This window comes from Phoenix dactylifera, unplaced genomic scaffold, assembly GCF_009389715.1.
Source record: "Phoenix dactylifera cultivar Barhee BC4 unplaced genomic scaffold, palm_55x_up_171113_PBpolish2nd_filt_p 000334F, whole genome shotgun sequence".
In the NCBI taxonomy this organism is placed as follows: domain Eukaryota; kingdom Viridiplantae; phylum Streptophyta; class Magnoliopsida; order Arecales; family Arecaceae; genus Phoenix; species Phoenix dactylifera.
The window spans coordinates 383,175-409,990 of record NW_024067797.1 but is presented as its reverse complement, the minus strand read 5'-3'; the positions used below and the strand labels follow the sequence as shown (position 1 = coordinate 409,990).

At 38.8% G+C, this 26,816-nt stretch overlaps 3 protein-coding genes across 5 annotated transcripts; all 3 read left to right on the top strand.

Moving 5' to 3' along the window:
• Positions 1-910: 910 nt before the first annotated feature.
• LOC103718459 (uncharacterized CRM domain-containing protein At3g25440, chloroplastic) lies at positions 911-7,733 on the top strand. Of its 3 annotated transcripts, none has more exons than XM_008807296.4 (4): positions 911-1,183; positions 5,496-5,842; positions 6,157-6,558; positions 7,172-7,733. In XM_008807296.4, the coding sequence occupies exons 2-4, from the start codon at positions 5,516-5,518 to the stop codon at positions 7,322-7,324; spliced, it is 882 nt and encodes a 293-aa protein (XP_008805518.1). In that variant the 5' UTR covers positions 911-1,183; positions 5,496-5,515; the 3' UTR covers positions 7,325-7,733. The 3 variants fall into 3 exon arrangements, with proteins under 3 accessions (XP_008805518.1, XP_008805516.1, XP_008805514.1); XM_008807294.4 differs by having other exon boundaries at positions 918-1,183; positions 5,395-5,842; XM_008807292.4 differs by having other exon boundaries at positions 919-1,183; positions 5,353-5,842.
• Positions 7,734-13,058: 5,325 nt separating this feature from the next.
• LOC120105655 lies at positions 13,059-17,056 on the top strand. The gene has a single exon (XM_039118326.1). The coding sequence runs from the start codon at positions 13,834-13,836 to the stop codon at positions 16,771-16,773; it is 2,940 nt and encodes a 979-aa protein (XP_038974254.1). The 5' UTR covers positions 13,059-13,833; the 3' UTR covers positions 16,774-17,056.
• A 2,988-nt stretch (positions 17,057-20,044) lies between these two features.
• Positions 20,045-26,350, top strand: LOC103718476. The gene is made up of 7 exons (XM_008807326.3): positions 20,045-20,640; positions 22,872-22,970; positions 23,104-23,205; positions 23,349-23,468; positions 24,108-24,248; positions 24,337-24,687; positions 25,976-26,350. The coding sequence occupies exons 1-7, from the start codon at positions 20,137-20,139 to the stop codon at positions 26,267-26,269; spliced, it is 1,611 nt and encodes a 536-aa protein (XP_008805548.1). The 5' UTR covers positions 20,045-20,136; the 3' UTR covers positions 26,270-26,350.
• Positions 26,351-26,816: the final 466 nt, after the last annotated feature.

The window sequence follows — 26,816 nt, the reverse complement described above, 5'->3', positions numbered from 1 at the left end:
GAAAAATAAATTTTAAATTCTAGCCATTTTAGATGCTACTAATCATAATCAACAATGTGAATTTTTAACTCAAAAATATTATTCATGAATTCTATATCTCCTACCAAATACAAGGAGATGTAAAATTTTTTACAAACAATTAGTAAAGCAGCAGATGCATGCATGGTTTATATCAACTAGAAAGCTCAAATATTTCACTGCAACAAATCTAGTACATATTGTGGTTATAATTTTTTCTTTTCTTTACTTTTCTTTTCTTTTAAGTTTTTAGTAAACTGAATTATCATACCAATCTAAAATAAATACATTCGTGAGAATCAGAAAATAAAATATCTAAAAGTTCAAAAAGAATATCTATCACAATCGTCTACAAAATAGATCTAGTATGATCAGCTACATATGTCGTCATTCAGTCTGCAGCACTGTTAACCTCTTTATAAATATATGTTACTCAAAAAAATTATAGAGTTGCTCTATTCTCAAGCAACTCTATGTTAGAGAATGGGTATTGATATCTAAAGAAAGTTAGCCTGATAGCCACCTAACATCTGTCCAGATGTCTCTCTCAAGGATGATCGGAGAAGCTTTCAATTTTTTTTTTTTTGCAAATAACATAATGTTCCATGTAGCACGAAGTCTACCATCGAAATTGTAATATCAACCAATCTAATACTGTTTGCAACTAAAATATCACTTAGCACTTTTAATAACAAAACTAATGGTATTTTTCAGGAAGAATAAATCTATTGATATGTTTTACCTATCTCTGCGAGTTAAATTGTTTCCCTAGCATTATGATATGGGGTTATCAGTTACTTCCAATTTGCTCCCAGTAATGCATCAAAAATCGCAAACCAACAAGATCCAATGGTGAATCTGTTACAAAAAGAGATCCGTTACATTGAGATCCGACGGCGAACACAGCAACGGAGTGAGCCCAACCGGAACCGTTACTGTACCCGTCCAAGACCCTAGTGACTGCCCCGAAACCTCACCACATCGACCGCGCCGCCTCCTTCACCGGTCGCCGTCGCGGCCGAGTCGAAGTCGGGCCTGAGCCGGCGGTGCTCTCTCCATCCATGGCCGCTTTTTCTCGTTTTCTCTCGAGTAAGAAGATTAGGTCGATCTGTGGAGCGATTTCTTCTTATCGGTGTTTAGAATCCTCTCTTTCCTGTCCCCCAAGGTAGTTCTTTTCCCTTTCCTGGAATCCTATCTAGGGTTTCTTTAACAATACTTAGTTATTAATGTTAGATTTCCTGAGGGTGCAGTTAAATTCCATTGTAGATTTTTTTTATTTGTTTTTTTTAAGAATGTTGGCCATCAAAATTGAGATTTTTGATGCCTAATCAAACTCTTTGAGGTTTACTTGTGGTCCTTCTGCCCTCCCCCCCACCCTCCATTCTAAATACAATTCTTATTTGGAAGAAAAAGTTGTGTATATTGAATCAGCCTCATTTAGGTTTGTCAATTTTGTTTTGCATCATACAGCCTCATCCATGTTCAGTTGGACATGGCAGAATTGGACTGCGTTATTTATGGGCAAGCTCAATTTTAATGTTTTTTCTTGCTCATTTGAGTGATTTTGTTGGAAGAGCGGGTTGCAATCATCACCTAATTTACTAAATAAATCATCTATGAGTAGCCTCCTAGTAAGGTTTTCTTTATTGTAATTTATGTGTATGAGGTTTTATGGATGGAATGACAAATAGATAGACAGAGCTCTTATAGAACAGAGCAAGATGGATGAAGTGGATGCATGACTCCAGAGTTTGAGTGATTATCCCATGCTTATGAGCATTCTCTTATTTCTTTTAAGAGAACAATAAGGCTAGTGTTATATCACACAGTATATATCAGGCATCTAGGAGGGGTCTAGAACATAAGATAGAAACATCGGAGAGGAAAATACAAAATTTTCAAGTGGTAAATGTAGGAAAAGAATGGAATTTCATGTCTTTTATGTGTAAATTGTAAAGATTTTTATACTTTATTTAAGTATTACGATCATTTCTAACAAAAACTGAAGGATACCTTAGTGAGAGAGCGAATAGGGTTTCATTGGGATGGTTGGTAAAGAAAAATGAAGGGCTAAAAGAATCTGTATAGAAACTATGAGAAGATATTGAGAAAAGTTTGGTGATCGAGAAATTACCTTCAAGGAAGAAGCATATGTAAAACTGACGCTAACAAGGTCCGCCATACCGGTACCGGTCGGCGTACCGGTGGTGGCCCGAACCGGTACGAAATCGGTCCCATACCGGTCCGTACCGGTGGCATACCGGTCCGAACCGGTGGCTTACCGGTTCTTTAACAATAAACTACCGGTACCGGATTCCACGCTGATCCGGTACCGGTCCCAGGCCGGACCGGTACGTACCGGCCCGTACCGGCCGGTACGGACCGGTACGGCAGACCATGGACGCTAATGTGGGCTATCCTCATGTCATTACTCTCCTTAAAGGTTTAATTCAATCCATGCCTTATTTAAGATGCATTCTTGATGCCAATTGATTTTAAGAAGGTTCAAGGAGGTTTTTAGTAGGAGGGACTGGAACGCATGATGTGAAGATATGTACCCATGCACCATTCTCCTACTTACCTGGTATGTACACAAAATCCAGTATGACTGGTACCATAGGATACATTAATCCATGTGTAATAGAGTTAAATGATTTTATTCCTTTTAACCATATTTTGAATGTCGGGAGTAAAAAAGGATGTCCAAATGAGTTGAGGAAGGAATTGACTTTGGTCGTGGATTTATCTTTGGGTTGGCAATACCATGTTTTAGACTCTTTTCCTAAGCTTTAGAGATTACTGTGCTTTAGGGAGTGCTTATAGGTAATTATAATGGAAAGGAACATGGACCTGTTGTTTGTAACATAGAGGTTAGGGGTGTCATGTAAAAAATTGAAAGCTGTGGATTTTAATTCTATTCTCAGTTTGCATAATAGTATTAAATTTTGATAAAAAAATTGAAAGATATAGATTTTAATTCTATTCTCAATTTGCTTAATAATATTACATTTTGATTGCTATGGACGATGCATATGTAGTATGTCTGGACCACAATTATCTAGTCTTTAGACCAAGTTGTCCTTCAAAGATTATAGAGTATGGTATGTCTTGAAGTCTGGCTGCTTTTGTTTCCTTTGGTCAGGCTCCTGCTAGGGTGGAAATTATTTGTTATGTGATGACACTAGAGAAAATTCTAAGATGTATCAATTCTGCAGCATGTATTCTTAAATTTATTAGGGCTTTCAATCCAAATGTGTAATTTCTGTTGGAAAGATGATGAGATAAGCAGCCACTTGTTTTGCAAATATGAGGTTGTTTAGCAAACCTGATTACACTTTCTTGAGTTAACGAAGATGAATTCCTATGGAGTGAAAGGGCACTGATTTTTAGTGGTTTTTCTAAGTGCCAAGGTGCTAGGCACTTGACTCCTTGCATTGTGTTTTTGGAGATCTGAAAAGAATGGGATAGTATTTGAAGATAAATTAAATCCACTCTCTTAAAGTTGATAACATGAAGATGTTATTATCTTTCAGTTCATATATTTCCAATGTCTGCTAGCATCTATAACTTGGTTTTGGGTCACTTTGAAGTTTGAAGTATTAAGATTCATTTTTTAACTAACATCTATGTGAATCTAGCCATGATGAGGCTGCTTCAATCATCCCTCAGCACAATTTAATTCTCACTCATTCAGAAACTTGAAACCTAGCATAAATCTCTGATAAATCAAACTGTCTCATCCACCTTGCAGTTTCTAGGTCTGTTAGGCTGGCTGTTTGTGGTGAATCAAAAGTTAGGGTCTTCTTCCCATCTCGAAAGAAGTACAATTGTTCTTTAGGGATGCTCTGATTGGGGATGGTGACTAAATAAATGTTTTATCTTTATTATTAATTAGGCTTTCTCAGTAGCTGGCAAGCACCTCTCATAAGGTACATGATAAGTTGACATCCCTGAGAAGAAGGTGGTATTGACTTTTCTCATTTTCTTTGTTTCAAATCTCTGGTAGATTCCCTTTTTTAGGAACTTCTTGTCCATATTTTGTATGATAAAGAATCATAAGACATTTTACAATTGGATTATTGGTGAGGGATTGCAGCGGCATCATCTTCCTCATGATTTATGACCAACTTGATAGACCACATGTAGAAGCAGACCAAAGGCAAGGTTCTTTGTATTGTCTCTAAAAAGTCCAAGGAGCTCATAAAGGATCCTTCTGTTGTGAAAGGTGGTCAAAAGAGATGCTAGGCCTCTTGAATCGTGCCTCCATCTTTGTCGGTGGTCCTTTCAATGTGATAGAAGGTGGTAGTATCTTGTCTCATGTTTTATGGGTGCAAGATTTAGTCCTCTCTCTTACCTATTATTCAATATCTACCAATTATCTCCAATAAAAGAAGAAAGTGCAGTGGATTTCACGTGTTCTTATTACTTTATCTAAATCCTTTAGACCTGTGAAGCTTTTGTTGGTCCAAGTTTGTTTCTCTTCTTTATTTTCTCTTTGTACTTGACCACTCATGTAAAGCTATCAGATTCTTTGCAGATCATTCTTAATCTTTTTTTATCCTTAAATCATTTAGAAATTTTAGTCTGTAAACTTTTGTTGAATGGTTGCTGAATATCTTTTGTAGAAGCTATCCATTCATTTTTTGTTGAAAGATGTGCTTTTGGAGCATCGCTGGCATAATAATTTTATTGATTTGTGGCTGATTAACCTTTTTTTTGGCTGTAATGCATGCCAAGTTTGCCTTGGATCTAGCGATGAACTCAATACCTTGTGCCTAGCCAGTTAGAGTTGATGGTAGCCATTCAGCTTTCTTACATGTCAACTGCTTGGTGGGCATAAACCATGACATAGATCAAGTGTGGTTATTTGTGTAACTAAATATACCTAGCAAATGAATTCTGCCATGGCATATAATTTCTGAACTTACCCGTAAGATTTACTTGAAAGATAGCTTTTAGAGTGGTTGAACCTGTGCTTTGGCTGGTCCAAATTGCACAACCATTTTGGTGACTATTTGCCGCAATAATTTCTGCTTTATATACTTTCTTGATGCTAGGAATTAGTTTTCTTATTGTTTTGAATTGGCGTTCCTGATATATAAGGTTAATTTATCAAATTCTTTATGCTTTTATTATATAATATCCTAGAAGCAAAAGTGTTGGATGGCACAGGGGACTATATACCTGCATAGATTATATTCATGAGTATCTCCAACTTTGTAGCTGCTCTAATATTGTCAATCAACTGTATTTTCCACTCTAAAACCTTCAAACATCTCAATTATTATGGTTTTCATGATAATGATTCAATTAAGTTACTTTCTGATTCTTCAGGAGGGGGGGCATGTGCAAATTACTAGCAACTTTTGCTTGCAGGACTTCTTGGACGGGCTTCAGTAATGGATGTTGCTTGATGCCAATGTTATTTGTACCAAGGCTCACATTGGTTTCTCATTTTTCTCTGTGTTCATGTCCAGATCAGAGAGAATACAAGACTATGTCATTTTCAATGCCCATTGGAATGTCTTCTTTGGCAGTTCAAAGATCAGTTACAAATAAATTATTTGGCCTGCAAAGGTGGCAACCTGTTAGATTTAGAAGCAACGCGTTAGTGACATTGGATACAGAAGATGATGTGGCTAGGTTTTCTCTTAAAGACCCAAGTGCCAAATCACAAGCTCAGACAAAGGGAATGAAAATGCCTAAGCGGCAGAAAATGTCCAGGAAAGCCAAACTAAATGAGCTCAAGTGGTACCGCTTGAAGGCAAAAAAGAAGTTGAAATCTCCCAATCCTGAAGTCAGGATTAGATACAAGCTTGAAAAGGTTGGATACATGATTAGTTTTCTCTCTCATTTTATCCATTTCTTAAAAATTGTTTTTTAAGATCAGTGAATTTTCATCACAGTCATTTATTACTTTCAAAAAGATAAAATTTAGAAACATTTATCTTCTCCAGATCCCTTCATCAGCTGCAAGCTTGTGAAAGTAGTTTTGGGTTCAATATCTCCTTAGAGTGTGCTATTTAAAATTCGGCTGCACTGTAAATATAATTTGATGAAGATATTTATATTTCCTTTATTCTTGATGTATAGTTTATGTTTTAAACCCTTCCTGACTGGCATATGTTTGTAGTTCAGGCTAAAAGGAAAGAAGAATGGCTGATTGAGAAACTGAGGAAATATGAGATTCCAAAAGCTCCAGGACCCGAACATGATCCTGAAATCCTTACTGAAGAAGAGCGGTTCTACCTCAAACGTACTGGTGAAAAGAAGAAAAATTATGTCCCTGTTGGGAGACGGGGAGTATTTGGTGGTGTGGTTCTCAACATGCATCTCCACTGGAAGAAACATGAAACCGTCAAAGTAGTATGCAAGCCTTGTAGACCTGGCCAGGTTCATGAATATGCTGAGGAGCTGGCAAGACTCAGCAAAGGCGCCGTGATTGATATAAAACCTAATAACATTATAATATTTTATCGTGGGAAGAACTATGTGCGACCAGAAGTTATGTCACCTCCTGACACACTTTCTAAGCAGAAGGTAACAATTTTAACCATGTTATCTTATGTGATATATCCATTTCAGTGCAATTCATTTGCATATTGTTAATGTCCATTCACACAGTGGTGGGAGTACATCTGACCCTCCCTGGAGCCCTCAATGGTGGGAGCCTTGTGCACTATGCCACCCTTAAATATCCTTTTGCACCATCATGGCCGATCTTGTTCAGCATGATTAATCCAATGGACATACAATACCTCTAGAAACCTTAGTTCTCTTATCCAAATGTTGTTACTCTGGTACAAGGCTCATGCCACATGCTCCTGCTGACCAAGTTGGGAATTGCAATTCCACTTACATAGGTCACCCCTTAAACATGTCATTGTTGAACTTTGCTTATGTACATGCCAAAGAGATTCTTAACCTCCCAGGAACCACCAAATCACCAAGGCATTCGCTGCTTTGGCACCATGTATTCCTAATGTTCATCTGTGCATTTTTGCTCCTGAGCTACATTCTTAACAGTGTTAATGAAAATTTTAGAACCTTATGATTTATGAATTAGTGAGAACTGTTACTGTTTCCATCAGCTAAAGATATATTTTTTTCCTCTCCTCAGTTTCTCTGACTGACCCGTTGTAAATGTTTGCAGGCCCTGGAGAAATATAGATTTGAGCAATCTCTTGAACACACCAGCCAGTATATCGAGAAGCTGGAAAAAGAGCTAGAGGAGTACCAGAAGCATGTTGCCCTGTATAAAAAGCATGAACAGACTACTACTGGCAACTCCATGAATACTAATTAAATGGGTTTTTCTTTACTTTTTTGGTAGAAATTGTTTCTTAATTGACTTCTATATGTTTGATCACAAAGGACCTTTTTCTGCAATCCGCATTGACTACAGCCCATTATCTTCTTACATATACTTTTGTACGATGAAGAATTCCAACAGATCACTTGATAGAAGGTTCCCACCAATTCGATGAGTGAGCTGAAGGCACTTCACTCGTAGTAGGATTGCTGATCGCCACTACCACCAACAGAGAAAGGAAAAATCCTGGTCTGTGTCCAAGCCGATATAAATTTCCTCATTTGATATGAACTGACGGCCTGATAAGTTGTTGCAGTGTTCTAGGAGACCTAAAAATTAATTAAAACTCCAACAATGTTGTAGATAATGTTAGATAAATATGATATTGTTATTTTGTCAAGAATTTCTTGTTACATCTGTATTGGCATTCCTCTCTATCCCATCTTTTTCTCTGATGTTTTCCTAGAATCATTGTGATAGGTTCCAAGAATCTATTGTGAATAGAGAAAATTCATAAATTATCCAAGATTCTATGTATGCTGTTGTCTATTGAAAATTTTAAACCATTTTTTCTCTTAATTTTAAGTACGGTGTCAATCGTATGCACATGTTCCTTGGTTGGTAAAGAGATCTTGCAACTTAATGATGTTGCGGTTTGGTCCCACCAAGAAGGCATGTCATGGGGTAAATATCATTTGCCTGATCAATTTCTGGTAGATTCGAGTCGGAGAATGCTAAAGCTTTGCCTGCAAATGTACCTCGGTCGCCAAGAAGATGACCATGAAGCTGTTGTCCTTTCATATCCTTTGCAGTGAAGCAATTCTCTCTGCATTCAGCCTTGATGTTTTATTATGGTTTTTGGCCGGCTCGCTCACTGATTTGTAGAATTGCCAACCTCACCATGCATGAGCTTCTTTGAAACCCTAGAGACCTGCAACCATATCGCATATAAACTGCAAGAAATTAATTTAGCCTTTATGGAAAGCCTTACAACTTACAATCCAATAACTCAATGTATAGCAAAAAATTATTTAGTAAACTGGGGTTCTGTGCTCCCTTTTCAGGAGGAAAGAGAAAAAGAAATGCCACATTCACTTGCTATGGTTACATGCCAAAAGTTGCACTTCCAAAAGGAGAAAAGACAGAGCAAGAACATAACAAGTTGGTGGTGAGATGAGCACTCCCTCCACTTGCACTTGTTGTAGTTCCATTGGCCTATGGTTTACAAAAGCATCAAGAAGTGCCCAAAAGGTGCATCTTTCTTTAGTGTATGGGTTTCTCATAGTTGTTTGGTACCTTTAAACTTGTCTTTGTTGCTCTCTTCCAGTATCCACCAAACCAGACATCTTAAAATCCCCCATCTGTGTGGTGTTCCATTGGCAGAAAGTTGCACATTATGTCCTGGTCAGGAGGGATGGACACTTGCCTCCAGTACAAAGCATCATCAACATCTTTGGTCCCACGCATGGGGTAAATGTGCTAGATACTGCCAAATAGTTATAAAAGTCTTCTTGAAGAGAAGAGAAAAACCATAGAGAGTAAGGTCCAATAACTCATTCAACTTTACAAATCTGAAGGGTACTGATACTGAGGGAGTTGCAGTGCTTTCTGGTATCTTTTGGTTCTGTCACAATGAAATTTTATGTTGACAACATAGTTTAACTGCCAATGCTATATATGTAATGGGACTGATAGATTATTGTTGTATGCTACAAGATGTTATCATTTGGGCTATCCTGAGGCTTTTTACAAGTGTTATGGATTTGAAAGTCCCTCAGCGTACAGATACTGAATTCTTTATTCACTAGAGAACCAGTGCCAAAGGAAGATTCCTGAACATCTGGTACTCATGGTGTTTGAAGTGTGGCCCATGACAAAGACAGCAATGAGAGGGTAAGTTATTCTTCAATACCCAATCCTCAAGCAGCAAGAAATAAAGTACCCTCAATATGTTGGTTAGGGTAGAGGTATCATCATATTCCCACCATCAAGCACTCCCCTCTCTATTCCACTTGTCATGATGCTATTGGTTTGCAGTGTTGCCACACTGGTTTGAGACTTTGTGAGCAGCCAAGTTTCAAAATCATCTATAGGAGGACCATGGGTGAGGTTATGTTGTTTGTGACAATGTGAAAGAAATAAGTCTCTACATGCCAATTATATTCTTCAAATTAGTATGACTCATTTTTTTTTCTCCCACTCACCTCTGCTTTTAGTACTTAGTGCCACATATTACCTTACTATTTGTCTCAAAATATGCATCCTGTCGGTTTCTCGGGGCACCATTTGCTGCAGAGTCATTGGTAACATCAGCTTGGATAATTGAATGATATATAATAGTTTGCAATCTCTCTCTGGTCCCCTTCAATTTTGTTTATTATTTCTCCCATATTGGCCCTTAAGAAACTCTTGCATATAAGCAAACCGCAAAGTTTATCTGGAAGAAGACTTTACCATTGCGATCAAGTGGATTCAAGACGAGTATAGGAATGGAGACGGACAGCCATTGTATTGTGACATATGCAGGCTGGTGAGAGATTATAGCTCCTTTCAGGCCGCTCATATCTACCAAAAGTCGAATAGGGTTGCTGACTGAGTTGCTTTCTTTACTGCTCAACACTCGGAAGGGTCTTTAGGAGAGTCATGTGTCTGTTCCTCCTCTCTTCGCCCCAATTTTTTTTTTATGACTTTGCTAGCTGTACTCATACAAGATCAGCATGAACAACCATTGTACCAAAAAATAAAAAATCTAAAAATTTATGCAAAACCAACGGACAAATCTAGAGCTTTGTGTGGACATACTGATCACTGCTGCTCTTTCATTATGCAAACAATCATTCTAATTTCTACTTTAATCACCAGTACTTTTATTGCATATATCCTCCTATAAAATAGTTTAGGTGAAATTTTTGTCATAAATATTAGAAGGTAGTGGTTAGATTACGAAGTCAGAACTGATATTAGGAGTATATTCAAACAACCTTTCGTTTAAGGACGGTCATTGCTTGGTGGCTTTTGGTCCCTTGCGTTGAGCTAGAGGCTTTGAAGGGGAAGAAACTTGGACCCCTATATTAGAGGATGTCACATGACTACATGAGAGAGTGTGATTGGACCTTTCATGGCTCGAAAAGGGATCTTAATGGTTGGCAACACATTATTTAAAGGAGACATCTTCCATTCCACTTTGACCGGAAAGCAGGTGGATGACCCCAGTGCTGGATTTGTGGGAGATGGTTTTGCTGGATCAGCGAAGAAGAACATCCTGTCCCCTCATTTAAAAATAAATAAATAAATAAAAAGTAAACATTAAAGATATGTTTGGTTGAAAGGAGTTGGACTATGGAACGAGAATAGAAATAACTCCCATTCCAACTATTTAGTTGGGGGAGTCTCATTCCTCCGATTCTAAAAAAAAATAAAAATATTCAAATTTTCTAAAATTCAATTCCTACTCCCTCCTGATATTTAAATCTTATTTCAATTCCGATTCCAATTTCGGTCGCGAACAAAATATATCGGAGAATATAGCCATTTCAATTCATTCCTATTCCAGTTCTAGACACGAACCAATTGTACCCTAAGTGTATTAAGTTATAGCTGCCATGTGGAAGGCTTGTGTAACTTTGACTTTTCAAAATTTAAAAAATTTAGAATTTGAAATTATTGGGACGAAAAAAAAAGATGTCTGGGGAAGAGGGAGGGGCTATCTAGGCTTTCCGAGGTGGTCAGACACCAAGCAGTGCAAGATTGACTAATATATATATATAGGGGATTGATAACCTACTCTCTGTTATGGTAGATTATCAATCTACTCATTTTTCATTGGACAAAAAATACCCTTACTTTTTATGACTGCTAAGGGTATTTATGTCTTTTTACAATCCCACATTAACTCACCCTCTCAACCCTCCAATTAATATTCTCTCCCTCCCTCTCTCTCTCTCTCTCATATATATATATATATATATATATATATATATATATATATATATATATATATATATATATATATATATATATATAGATATATATATATAGATATATATATATATAGACAAATACATACAAATACATATATATATATATATATACAAATAAATATATATATATACATACAAATACACACACACACACACATACACACACACACCCACACATATACACATATACATATATGTACATGTATGCACATATGTATATGTATGCATATATATATGTATGTATGTATATATATATATATGTATACATATATATGTATACATATATATATACATATACATATTTGTATACATATATATACACACACACATATACATATATGTATACATATAGATATACATATACATATATGTATATGTATAGATAAATGTATATATATAGATATATGTATACATGTACATATATGTATACCTGTACATATATGTGTACACCGAAGAGAGAGAGAGAGAGGGAGAGAGTATTAATTGGGAGGTTAAGAGGGTGAGTTAATGTGGGATTGTAAAAAGATATAAAATATCCTTAAGAGTTATAAAAACTAAGAGTATTTTTTGTCTATGAAAAAATGGGTAGATTGATAACCTACCATAACAGAGAGTAAGTTATCAATCCTCATATATATATATATATATATATATATATATATATATATATATAAAATAGATTATTGGGCTGCAATTTTTTTTTCTGGGAACAAGAAATTCTATTATTTTGATATTTAACTTGGTTTCCTAAACACAAGGCCGGGAAACCCTAATAATGTGCTGTGCCCCCTTGCATCAAAATATCAAATAGAAAATGTTTTGGTAATATGGCTGGCAAAAAGTTGCAAAACCAAATCCGGCTAGGAGGTCAGTTTTATATTAGCATCCCAATTTTCAACATTTATTAGATTTTTAACAACCAAAGTGGATCAACCATCATTTTTTTCTTGAACACCCTACAGGGTGATATATTTTGGTTCCATAATAATAAAAATGACTGTTTTTTTTTTTTACTTTTTTTTTGAGCAAATGTAAAATGTGCAGTCCAACTTCAATTATATTGAGTGAGTGCTAGCTTTTCAGTCTAAACAAGCATTTAACTTTCTCCTGCTACAATAACAGATACTTGGATTTTACTTGGATTTTACTTGGATTTCATCATGGCACTGGTGACTGGTGAGCCCAGTGGTCTCTGCACCACTTGGTCAAAAACGAGTCATGCTGCGACCAAGGGAGGGGAATGCAAAATAGCTGGCCTTTAGCCGGTCCCCAGCCTGCCAAGCCTTTAACGTGGTCAGACTCAGGGAGGGGGAGTTTTAGTGTGAATTTTTGAATGCTGGACCCCTACCTTCTTTTTTTTTTTTTTTTTTTTTTTTTGCTAAAGGACTCCTACCTTCTTTGATGTTGCAGTTGGACTGGTCTTTGCTCCAAATTCCAGTACAAAACCCAATGGCAGATGAGTACAATGCTGAAGCTCCCCCAACCAATATTATAGCTTGTCTTCTTTTGGCCATTTGAAGCTCCCCAACCAACGAGAACTGAGGTCTGGTTCCCTTCCCAATGCCCTTTTACCAGCCCTCCCCTTTATTTCCTGTGAGGACCCAGCTTGGAACAGCGCAAAATAAAGCACCCAACACAGAAAACAAAGGCAGAGACAGGGAACTATCACTGTTCAAAACACAAGATCTGCAGCCTCCCTTTCAAAACACAATGTTGAAATGTATAATATTATATAAATACCACAACATCTAGCTGACCAAACCCATGCATCAGATTCCATTTCTCTTGAGATTAACAACTCATGGGCTTTGGTTAAGGCCACCCTCTTCTACGGTTCTACCTCTCTTTGGTTTCCCCTCAATAGCAGTCTGATTTTTGGGAAAATATATGCTTCTCCTGTGCCTTCCTCCGAATGTGTTGTTCTCCTGTGTCTTGGTTCAGATGATCTTGTTTTAGCTTCTCTTTTTCTAACCTTGCTCTTATTTCTCCTCAGTGGACATTAGTCTGGGAACTGCACCGTTTTTTTCTCATTTGATTGGTGTTTATGGGCCACCACCTTTTATCATCCATTTTTGTAGGGACAAAAGCTTAGATCTTTCCATGTGTTGCAACAAAAGGAGGCATGGGCAGAGGAGATATAATCTCAGGTTAATGTCTCCTCTTCAGATAATGCTGTTATTGAATCTTTAATCTCACTTTCAGCAGCTGGAGACAAAGTTATTCCATTGAGATGAGAATCTCATGCTTGAGATATGAATACACAAAGTAAGTTCTTCCTTTCCTTCATGTTTGTGGGCTTTTATCAAATTTTCCATTCCAAGGGAAGCTTCTTCAGGTTTTTCACACATTCCATTCCAATGAACATAGGTAGCGATTTTCTTTGCAAATGTTTCAAATTTATCAAGTAACAGATGTAGCTTGTGATTTTTCTTCTTGTCTTCAATCTTCATTCTTTAGATACTCTTGTTGCCTGTTGGAATACTCAGAACATTTTGATAACCTCCACGAAGCTTCATTTTCTTCATGGATGAGCCATCTCCACCTGAAGCTCCTCGGGACCTTCCCATTGCTGAAGAGTTCCAGGATCCCACAGAACCAAACACAAGGACATTGACCATCAAAATAGCAGGATCCTCGGCCGATAATGGCGAGAAGTCTGCTCCCATCTCTCCTTCCATTTCAATCTCTCCGCACTTGAACTCCCCCTCCCCACCTTCCTCTGCATTTGTTTCGGCATTACAATCGCCTTATATATCTCCAAGGGCCTTGGAACCGCCACCAGAGAGCAACATCACTCCATCAGCGACACTCCCATCTCCAACCTCTTACTCTGGTTCTCATTCTGATGACATCCCAAGCACTTCCTACACTCCCCCATCAGAGAGATATGATTTCCCCATCGACCCGAGTGATCAGAAGCCGAAGTTCTCCGATGCGGCCCGAATCTCATTCTCCTTCCCTGTCCCCCGAATCTCTATCACCAAAGGCGGCCCTGTCTCCCCTTCCTCCAATACGAAGCTCCGCAGCTGTGATGTCTACATTGGATTCCATGGTCAAAACCTTAATCTCATTCGCTTCTGTAAGTGGCTCAAGGCTGAGCTTGAGCTCCAAGGAATAGCCTCCTTCGTTGCTGATCGAGCGAAGTACTCGGATACGCAGAGCCATGAGATTGCCGATCGAATCATATGCGCGGCGACCTTCGGCGTTGTTGTCGTGACTCCGTCAACCTTTCTTAATGCTCTCAGCGTAGAGGAGATCAGATTCTTTGCTCAGAAGAAAAATCTCATCCCTCTTTTGTTTGATACCGAGCTTTCGGAGATCGGGCGTCTTTTCGATGGGAAGTCAGAGGATAAGGAATGCAGGGAGGCCTTTGAGGGGATGACCAGGAGCAACGAGTTTAAGCTTGAATCAAATGACAGCAACTGGAGGAGTTGTGTATCGAAAACCGTCACCATCTTGCAATCAAAGCTTGGAAGGAATAGCATCGCCGAGAAGGAGACTGAAGGTTTTGAGGAATTACCGTTTCCTCGAAACAGACATTTTGTTGGGAGGGAGAAGGAGCTGACAGAGATCGAAGCTGCCTTCTTTGGATGCAGCGATGTCCATGAAATGGAGTGTCCAAAGCCTGTGCTGGCTAGCCGTGGATTTTCCGATGGATTTGCTGATGAGGAGAGTGATACAGTGAGAACAAATGGGAGATACATCAGCTTGGAAATGAGAAAGTGCAAAGAGCCTACTTTGGAGGCTTGGATCGATCCGGCGATCGAGACGACAAGCAAAGGAAGCCGGCTGCAGAAGCAGAGATCAAAACACAAGAAATCAAGAAGCGGGGGCTGCAAGGGTCATGGTAATGCGAGCGTAGTATGTATAAATGGGATATCGGGAATCGGCAAAACAGAGCTTGCACTGGAATTTGCTCACAGATACTCTCAGAGATACAGGATGGTATTGTGGGTTGGCGGAGAGGCAAGGTATTTCAGGCAGAATATACTGAATCTATCGATGAATCTGGGACTGGATGTCAGCGCCGAAGCTGAGAAGGAAAGAGCGAGGATAAGGAGCTTCGATGAGCAAGAGTTCGACGCATTCCAGAGGTTGAAGAGGGAGCTGTTCAGAGATGTGCCTTACTTGCTGGTCATCGACAATCTTGAGACGGAGAAGGAATGGTGGGAAGGAAAGGACCTACATGATTTCATTCCAAGGAACACCGGAGCTACCCATGTCATCGTGACGACCCGGCTCGCGAAGGTGATGGTCTTCGAGCCCATGCAACTCCCACCTCTCTCTTTGGCCGACTCGATGCTGCTGATCAGAGGAAGACGGAAGAAGGACTACCCTGCTGAGGAACTGGAAGTGCTAAGAAAATTTGATGAGAGATTAGGAAGATTAAGCTTCGGGTTGTGGGTGATTGGATCGCTGCTATCCGAGCTAGCGATCTCTCCATCTGCGCTTTTCGAAGCCATCGAGAGAATCTCCATCGGCGAGAACTTCTTTTGTTCGGGTTCTACTGATGATGGATCCTGCAGGAATAATCCTTACCTGATGAAGGTCTTGGTGTTCTGCTTTGCCATTTTGGATAGAGATAAAGGAAGAAGTCTTGCATCACGAATGGTTCTTGCCGGTGCTTGGATTGCTCCTGCCCCCGTCTCCTCAAATCTATTGGCTGCTGCAGCTCATAAGCTGCCTGCAAAAGAGAATGGCCTTCATCAATGGGGAAAAGGTCTTGCCATGGCCTTGGGCTGCTACACCAGCTGCTGTTTAGCTCACCATTCTCGAAAGAACGAGGTGGAATCTGCTCTCGCGCTGGTTAAACTTGGCCTGGCAAAGAGAACCTTGAGGCACCCGGGTTGCTGGATCCAATTCCACCCGATCACGCAAATGTTCGCAAAGAGGAGAGGTGGGCTGCCGCCGGCCAAGGCCACGGTTGAGGGCGTGAGGAAGGCGAGCAATGCCATGCTGAACTCTGATCACCTCTGGGCTTCTGCATTCCTTGTCTTTGGGTTCAAGTCAGAACCCCCCATTGTCCAGCTGAAGGCAGTGGACATGGTCCTCTTCATCAAGAAAGCAGCTCTTCCCTTGGCGATCCGATCGTTCATGACCTTCTCGAGGTGCAACTCGGCTCTGGAGCTGCTGAAGGTATGCACGAATGTGCTCGAGGAGGTGGAGAAATCATTTGTGTCCCAGATACAAGATTGGCAGCATGGCTCGCTATGCTGGAAGAAGCAGCTGCATTCGAACCAGAGGGTGGATGAGTATGCATGGCAAGATGTGACACTGCTCAAGGCCACATTGCTGGAGACCAGAGCTAAGCTGTTGCTTAGAGGAGGGCATTTTGACAGTGGGGAGGAACTCTGCAGGACTTGCATTAGCATTAGAACTGTGATGCTTGGGCATAATCATGCCCAAACACTGGCTGCTCAAGAAACACTAGCAAAGTTGGTTAGATATAGAAGCAAGATATGAAGGAGCATTGAACTTTTTGCATTTCAATTGTGCTGATTGATATAAATCCTAGCTTTGTTCTTAGAGTTTTCTTACTCTGATACTTGATAAGTACATGTAGTTCCTGTTTTTCATATAGAAGAGCAGCTTAGAGGAAGGTCATTTTAGTAACAGAGTTGACCAGGTTTTCGGATAGAACAATGGCACAAGTGTATTTAGGGTCTGTAAATATAGACTTTGCATGAAGTTGGTGGTTATGTGAAATATTGTTTCCATGGGATGCAAAGCGAGTCCTTGGCCAATAATAGCCTCAAAGCTGGTTTCGACCTGTCCTGGAGACAGAAGCTGGATCTTAGTTTGATTTTGTTGAGTTGAACAAACACGAACCTGACCAGGTGGAACCCAGTCTAGATATAAAAATGGTAATTTGTGATTCGGTCCGTCAATCCGACTTCTGAATAACCCGCTTTAAGCATATTTCGGTTTGACATAAATAAATTTAGATCGTAAATAGGCTAATCCATTTAAATCTATATATTAAATGGGTTGGGTTCAGATTTAAATCTTTAACATTTGATCTGTTTAGTAATTAGGTTGGGTCATAATCTGATCCATTTAATCTATTTAACTGTTTGAAACTTAATTTATTTCTAACCTATTTAATTCGATCTACTTAAATAGTTAAAAATTCATCTAATCTATCTAATCTAGTTTGAACTGTTTAATGAATGAGTTACATAGACGGTGGGTCGGAGTAGATTATCTATTGGTGGGATTCAAAAATTTTGATTTATTTAATAAGTAGATCGGATTGATCGATAATTTTTTTTATTGAATCTCCATCCAACCTTATTGTCCCTAATGCTATTTTTTAAAAAAATTACCTATATATATTTTTTTAAATTACCTATCCAATCTGCACTAGATGAAAAGCCAATCAAGTGAGGGCTGGGGCGCGCCAGACCTTGGGAGATCCGCATGCATTCAGCTTTTTTCTCGGGAAGGGCCGTTCTGAATCAGCATTCCCTCGGAAAAGGAAGCAGAGAAGAAACAAACACATAGACCAGTAACATACTGGCGTCTAAATGCAGCTACAGCCTGCTGTGGAATGGCTCGTTTGCTGTTAAATTTTGGCTGGGTTGCGGCCATGCATTCACCATTTGCTTTTGTCACTTTCCCCAGGGGTTGTGAAAGATTCTGCAGCACTTTCGTCTTGTCAAGTTGACCAATCATCATGCTTGTCCCCTTTGTCAAATCCTTGCATCATTCTATTTTTCTTAGATCTTCATGTTCTTCCCTAACTACCATATCTTTCTTGCTATTCCCCTCTTATGTTCATCTCAAAATCTCATGTAACGAATTGATGGGTCATCCATCCTTCTACAAAAAAGAAGGAAGAATAAGATAAACATTTGCACTCCCCTGTCTAACAATCTTTGCCACAGCTAGAATGTAACATGTTCTCTGCCAACATTATCCCTCCTCTGCTTACTCTTTTGTAGCCTCCCTCAGGACCCCTAAGTGTATGTTTAAGCCTAGATCCCAGCTTTCTTGTAGATGAATCTCTCAAATGGAAATGGAGGACTCAAATAGTTATAGATGAGGTAGGGAAGGGGAAAGATTGTTGCATGAAAGCACCCTTGGAGACAAGTCTGGAATTTTGAAAAAAAAAATGGAAAACTTCACTGAGATGCATCAAGAAAGGATTCAAAATAAAAGTAACGTTATTTAATCGGAAATAGTATTGATAGCAGATAGAGAGTTGAAGATGAGTTACAGCATGCAGGGATATTTAAAAGAGGGAGGAGCTTGAAGAGATTATATAATTAGAGAGGAGTATGAGAAAGTAAAGAACATAGACCGGTAATTGCCAGCTGGCACTTCTAGTTGGAAGCTGTAAGTCCAGCCTGAAAAATCTAGCAAAATTTGACATAGAAAGCTTTTTATTTCACACTTTCCATATGATCTAGCAAAATGTAGCAGCCAAGTAGTCCCATCCTAGGTTGAATCACTAAGGATTTCTATTGTGTCCAAAGAGATTTGATGGCCAGGAATGGATTTGAGATTGATAGTTGCTGGAATATAGCATTCCAAAATGTTGAGTAGCTGCAAGGAAAAAGGAACCGGTGATCTATGGTTTTTTTTATTGGAGCAACAGAAGAGCAGCAATCCGGTCTACTCTGCCGTTGGATGATCCACTGCTCCTTTGAGATATGTGCAGTGGATGAATGATGGAGTTGGAGTGCTTTAAGATTTATGTAGATTCAATGATGGATGGGTGTAAAAGGAGGTCAATTCTTCTTTTGCTTTTCCTATAAGTTTTTTTTGGATAATAAGGTTTTGCCGGTTCAGCAGCAATTTATACCATCATAATTTGTTACTCCTAAGTATATTTTAGTTAGGAATCGCTCAAGGCTCGTTTGGTTCGTGGAAAACATTTTTCCTCCTAGGTATATGATTTCTGGAAAACAAATTTCTGAGAAGAGGATGCCTAGAAAAGTACTTTTGGCATGTTTGGTTAACAATGAAAAAGTGACAGATTTACAGAGTGTTTATATTTAGTTGACAGAGTGTTTATATTTACAGAGTGTTTGGTTAACAATGAAAAAGTGATAGATTTACAGAGTGTTTATATTTAGTTGACCATCCACTTTCCTGAAAAAATTATATGTAATTCCTATTATACCCTTAATAAAAATTAGGTTTTTAATGCTTTTTTTTATGTTGAAAGACTTTTTTGAGAAAAAATAAAAATAGAGTGATTTCCAACTCACGGAAAAGTAACTTTTCCATATTTCTAATGAAAAAGACTTTTCGATGAAACGTGGAAATCATATTCTCATGGTTTATAACTTTTCCGTCTCTCTCCTTTGAAAACTCTAACCAAACAAGAGGTATCTCATTACTTTTCCGTTGACTCCACTTTTCCTTCTTTCTTTTCCGACGAACCAAACGAGCCCTTAGATAAATGATAAATTTAATGTAATTTATCACTAATGAAGTAATTCTAAATAATTGAATTTTCAAAAATATTTGGTCAAGGAAAAAAAAGCTGAAAAATTCAAGAATTCATCAACAATCCAGAAAACATTGTTTTTAACGAAGAAAATTAGAAATATCAACAAGGAAATAAAAATTGGTACTCTCTGTTTTTTTAGTCATAATATACCGTTGACTCATTTTTAATGAGAGCGAACACAGTGGAGGTGTATTCTAAAAAATTCAGTGTACCTATAAATCCACGTTAGAAGGAGGTTAGGATTTCAAAATTTCGATCTTCCGCCTTCTTTTCTCGCTCTTCCCCTTCTTCTCTTTCGACTCTTCTAATCTCTCCTCTCGATTCCGACCCTCCCGCCCTGCTTATTCCCTCCTCTCTCGCCATTAATGGCTTCGGCAGCCTTCAAATCCGGCACCAAGAGGTCCACGATCGGCGGCGCCGCGGAGGACGCCGGCTCCTCCAACCGCCGCGGCGGCGGCCACCGCCAGTCGAGGAGCCTCAGCCGCTACTCCGGCCGGTTCCCACGGCCTCCGCCGCCTGAATCCGAAGAGTTCCTGTCGCCGAGGGCTAGGTTCGTGAATAGGGCGGGCTTCCCTGAGATTAGCCTAGATGATCTCGCCTACGAGTTCTTTGGATCCAAAGGGGAGGAGGACGAGGAAATGAGGCCGGCGGTTGTCCGGTCCGGCAAACGGGGTGGTTGCGTTGGCTACGGGGCAGAGACGGACTCATTCCGCCGGCGGGGGAGGTCGGTGTCGAGGCACCCCAGCCGAACGGCAGAGGAAAGAAAGGGCATTTTGGAAAACAGTGGTGGGAGCAAGGGCGTTTCTGAGAGCAGATATAGGAGGAAGCGCTCCGTGTCAGCTGCACGTCATCGGTACAGCGACTCCGAGGTACATCCGATCAGTTTATGGTTTCAACTTCTTAAAGTTATCATTTTGGTGATCTTGAACCTCATATGAACTCGGAAGTCTGTCATTACGTGAAGCTGTTTTAGTGTAGTGCCATGTTTATGAGATTGATCTCTTTTTGTCTGTCATATTACGGTATGAATTTTTTGGTGGAATTTAACATGTGGTACCCTCCAAGTTAAGATCTTTGAGAGGATGCTGCACTGTTGTGTACCAGGTTCTGGACTAAGACTTATGTTTTAGGTACTCTTGTTTGTCAAATTTCTGTTGATGTTTGTTAATAAATGCAAAGGCTTCTTACGATTGTTAAGTCATAATCACTTATAACTTTGTTGCCATATTGTTATAACTTCTTTTGACCCTGTAAAAGACTATTGTAGGATACTAACTGTCCTTCAGATACTATACTTCAGGGCCACCTCAAGTTTATCTCTTTTACAAGCTCCAACACACACCTCGACTGATCTAATCAAGTCTTTTGGACTTGTAGAAGCAATCCTAAAATTATATCTGTGAAGATAGATGCATGGATGAAATGAAATTGCTAATTGGATCCTTGTTTGATGGACCCATAACATTATTTTTCCCTTCTCTGAACTGCTTGATAGTGAATTAATTCAACCCTTAAAGGTTATATGTGCGTGCAAGTATATGTTTAGTCCCACATCAGCTATGCACTAAGTAGATTTTGGATATTTATACAGGGCAAGAAATCCAAATAGCACCTTCTAGCTAGCCTTTATAGATGAGGTCCTGGGTTATTAAATATGGCTTTTGATTCTTAATATCTTTGTTTTTGAAGATGATATGATGTAAAACACCTTGCAATCAAAACTTCCCATCATGATAAGTAATTATTGAAAAAGGAAAGCAGAAGAACAACAATAACAGTCGGCCCTCCTGCAATTAAAGTGGGGTGGGGAGGGTTGGGGGAGGCAGGGCGGTGGCTAAGGAATAAAACTCCTAGCTGGTCATACATAACAGGATTGAACAAAGCTCATGATTGACTCTTACATGATCTCAACCCTCCCTTGAGGTTACACCAAGATTATTCTTGGCTTACCCCAATGGATGGGTTTGGAAACTATCTCTACATGTTACCTGGTTTTATGCTTAACGCCTATTGACTAGTGTCCTCATCTATGAAAGGCAAGTTGTATGACAGTAAAACCTGCAGGAAAAACCAAAGCTTACGAGGGTCTAACATATCCTCAAGGTAAGCTAGAAATGAAATAATTGAATGCAGAGACTTTTTGACCACATACAGCCACATCAAAAAGGAAAGCACTACTTGAGAAGTATAGAAACAAAAATGCATCAGGGGTGGCAGTTTAGTTTGCTCATGGTGAACATCAAACCTTTGTTTGTTTGATTGATCAGGTGTGATATTACTTAACAAAACAGAATGTAGTTATATTCGTTAAAAAGGTTAAGGCCTTATTATGGATAAACATAAATAAGCAGTAGAAGTTCAAAGCAAGGTTTTAAATCTTGTTCAATGGGGCCGCCGTGGTTTTCCCATGGAACGGGATGTGCTACTTACTGCCTCACCCCATCCCAACACTTGGGATAGGGGATGGCCCAAAACGTGCCGATCGGGCCGCTACAACAATGGTGGGATAGTTCTATCCCGACACTTGGGATGGTACCCCATCCCGGTGTCTCATGGAATGTTCCACTGGGACTTGAGTCCTTGGTTTAATGTGTTTGCTTGAATGGCTTCTGCTAGGAAGTCATTCTTATTAAGACCATCTTCACTTTTAGAGATCTGCATTCTGAGCTTTCATTCTGCAAAGAGGCATATCATTCTATACGCACTTTCATAAAATGCATCTTTTGGAATGCTGATGATGTTATAAAAACTGTAGAAGCAGTCATACGCTTTCTGTTGTAAGGGGACAGATATAAGATTTGTAGTGAAAAGGCTTGTTCATTTTATTAGTCGCATCTAGTCTCTTTTAATCACATTCTTGTTCTTCTCTTTGGAGATGGTGCATATGTTAGATCTAGAAAAGGTATGATTTCATACATAATTCCAAAGTGAGGCTTTTCACCTAAAAAAAAAAAAGAAAAACCGAAGGAAGCTTTTGTTGAGAATGTTGGCCGCTTAATGCTCTCATATTTTACTATCATACTACAATTTAGTTTTTTTGGCTTGGTGCATTCATCTTGAACCTCTAAACAAACATGAAAAGACATGTCCTTTTTTACAGGGCCATTCATCTGCACTAACTGATGATGAAGCACGGAATAGTCATAGACGTAGAAGTGCAACTGAGAAGACCATAGAAGCAGTTTATGCCCAGAGAAAGGTTTGTTACAGCTCCAGGAAGATAGTTTAGAGTGATTATCTCAAATATGTGTTTGTGAATACTTTGAGAGGGGTTAAGAGTTCTATCACTTGAGGAAGCTATTCATTGTGACTTTATATTTCACTTCTCTCAGAAAGAACACCTTATTGAGGATGGTAAGGAGACTAGATTGTATGAAATCATGCGTAAAGAAGTAAGGCATGCAGTTGATGAAATCAGAATGGAGGTTGAAAAGGTGAATTTAGGGTTTTTTTGGAATAATATCTTAGTTTATATATTCATCTCATTATTTCTATAATCTTTGCTGTTTTCGCCAGTGCCTCAAGTGCTAAATTTAGATGTTTACATTTAATACCAATTTACATGATATGTTTGCAGATGATAGCGAAAACAGAGCCCTCAACCATGTTTAATGGTGAATATAATCTGTCAAATGGCTCAAATGATTCTCAAGCTATTGCTGAGATCAGAAGAAATTACCCAACCAAACTGGAGCAGGTATGGATGAACTAACTAAATCCTTCAGGATGCTTCTTTTGAGAATTAAATAGTTTCATTGGCTTTATAGTTGATATTTTGATTCATGATTTGGTTCTGTTCGATGGTTTCATTAGTCACCTAGACCACTGTCCACTCTGCCATCACATTCCCAAGAATTTGGAAAGTTAACGAGATTCAATTTCCCCCAGCATGGGAATAAATGGGGAATGTTTTGGGAAATATACAAGAAATTCATGGGACAAATTGAGTGCAATGAAGCTACATGTATACTGGGCATTCCAGGATAAGACTTTGTTTCGTATCTGCACTGCCTTTCTGTTTCATAAAATCTTTTTCTTTTTTGGCTTTTCCATTACTTGTTGCATGCTTTCATTGCTTACCATGCTTGAGAAAATAATATTTCATTTAGTCGTGCAGGTTGACATTCAGCTTCTCGCATCAATAATTATCTGTAATTCGGATCTTTTTGTTTATCTGTGAATAATTATTTCTTTCACGTGTTTGTAATGTTAACGGTTTGTTGAGATATACCTTTTGGATGTAGCCATTTCTTGTGAACCTCCTTATTTTTATGGCAATTACTTTATTACATTATACTTGAGGCAAATAAATATTCACCTTGTTTTTGCTTTTCAGTCAGAGAAACGTACCTTGGACTTGTTGGCTGAATTATCAGTTAAGGAGCAATGTGATCAGGAGCTCACTAGCGCTGTTAGAGAGTTACTTCCTGTTTCAAAACAAACATCTGTACTGAAGAGTCCATCATGGTCCAGAAGAGTAAGCTTGCTGTCATGCTTCCTTTTAGTGTGCTGATATTATTTCAGGTTTTCATTCTTTTTCCTCCTTTCATGGATTCATGTTCCAGCTGAGCAATGACAGAACTAGGACATCCAAATATTTGACTGAAGAGGCAGGGAGATATATCGAGGATTTTCTATTAAACGTTGAAGACACAGATATTTCATCCTATGATGGAGAAAGAAGCGAAACAAGTTCTACTATTGGAGGGAGCGCAAAGATCAGAGATTTCATTATGCATAATACTCTAGCAGAAACTCATGAAATTTTGACAGGAGATGCTTCCGTGCCTGTTGAAACAGACGGGGTTGTACTTCCTTGGCTGCATTGGGAAACTAGTAATGATGGTTCACCAACATCAAGCCAAGGCAAGATCTTCTCAGTGGTTCCAGGAAATAAGCTGTCTCCTGAACTAAAGGTAACTATCAATATGCGCATTCCCTACAAGCATTTGTCTATTCACTATGTAATTTTGAAAGTGATGTTGCAAGCTAATGGATCTGCTTGGATAATCATCTTTTATTATTCCCCTTTTTCTTTTAGAAAACTCTTCTTGTGATGATGGAAGTGATATCATAGAAATTGGACAAAGTGCAACAAATGCCTGATGTACTAAGCACCATGAACATCTAATTTCTTTCCAAATTTAGTATGTTGTAGCTTTTTCTTTTTCTTCATTTCCTGCTCATTTCACTTAACATCTTTTTAGCAAATAAGTCTACAGCAGTTTCTCACTTACTCTACACATCATCAGGAGAACTCCTACTTTCCCAGAATTATAGGTTCATCTGTTCAGTTCAAACGGTTCAAAGACCTTTGTTCTGCAAGTTCACAATATTCAGCAAATTCGTGGCTTTTAATCTGCAAAAATTAATGGCACTATAAGTGCAAAATGCTGCCTTTTTTGTGCACTGTTATCATGAGTTTGGTTGCACATTGCATGCCAATTGTGCAATTTTCTTTTTATTCCCATATATTTTCAAAATTATAAACAATATATATCAACAATAATGATCAAGTCCCTTTTCCTTGCCCTGGGGGTTGGGAGGGGGATGACAGCTTGTTGAGTTGGCAAAGCTCCTGCTTTTCATTTCACTTCATTTGCATATGGATATTCTCTCTTTTTTATGCATGAAATTTTTACAATTAGATGATTAGTGTGCTTGTGTGTGCATTTGTTTTTGTGTGTCTATGTGTTTCACTTCTTTTGTTGTATGGATATTCTCTCTTATTTATGCATGAGATTTTTACAATTAAATGATACGTGTGTGCATGCGTGCAAAATGGATTCTCAGAATTACTCGCATAAGGAAATGCAGCACAGATCACATGGTCCAGCATTACCTTATGCCATCTTGCTGCGCATTTGATTGCTCCGGGTTCTTGGCAAGCGAATGTCATATAGATGGTTATACTTGGAACTTACTTCATGTGACTCCAGGTCGGAGTCTTGTGATTTTAATATCTTTGGATCATGCCGTACTTTGTCATCCTTTCCTTGCCTCTGGTTTTGATCTGGTGGTACTTGCAGAATCCTGCATATTGTTTCTCTCCAGTTTCATGTTGTTTTTTCTGCTTCAGTCTTGCTAGCAAATATCTTACCTAACAAAAAGTGTTGTCTTCCACCTATTTTTGAACTAATTTGACCTAAGTCCTGTTGTGTATGGTATGCAAATAAACAACATCTTGATGTCTTGGGGTTTCAGGAAGCAAATGGTGCATGCGATGACACTAATTATTTAAGAAGCAGTCTTGGTAGCTGGAGTCCTGAAGTTAATAGCAGCTGCTCGGTTGTTCTTGGAGACTTTGCAGGCAGCAGCATATCTGGAGTAGGAAGCCTTCATAGTAGCTGCTTTGTTACCAGACCAAAAGAATATTTATTTGACTTGGATGACTATGTACAACTTCAAATTGGCGAAGATCACCTCTTTGAGAGGTTTAGGCAGAAACAGAGAATAGACTCGGGCAGTTTAATACTATGTGGAAGAACTTTCATTTAGTATGGATTAGATCTATCAGACGATGATATAAAGAGATTAAATGCGATTAAATGCTTATTTTCCTGAGTTGGTCGCATGGAATTTGATCAGTCTCATCATCATCTTCTTCTTTTTTTTGAAGAAAAAGGAAAAGATTATCTTACTGTTTTTTCGAACTCTTCCATGGTTAACAACCATGGGATTTATAATAGATGTTACCATTGTTACTCTCCCATACTGATTTGATTACTTGAAGCATACACAGATTGCTTCAAGCTGATATAACTACAATACCCTGTACTTTTTGGTCATGACAGTCAACCTTGTTTCATGAGACTGCTGGTTTTTCTTTTCCCCCCTTTTTTCTATTCTTAACATTACTACCATTGGAATACTAGTCTTGGACGATGCCTGAAAGATGCAACTCAAGGAGCATTCATGACCATTTCTTTATTATCTATGCTGTAAACAGATACTAGGTCTCTTTGGTACTTGAAGTTCATGTCAATATATGTAGATAAGGTGAGATTCTACGGATTGGTATTTCCTTGTTTGAGCTGCTTTTTTG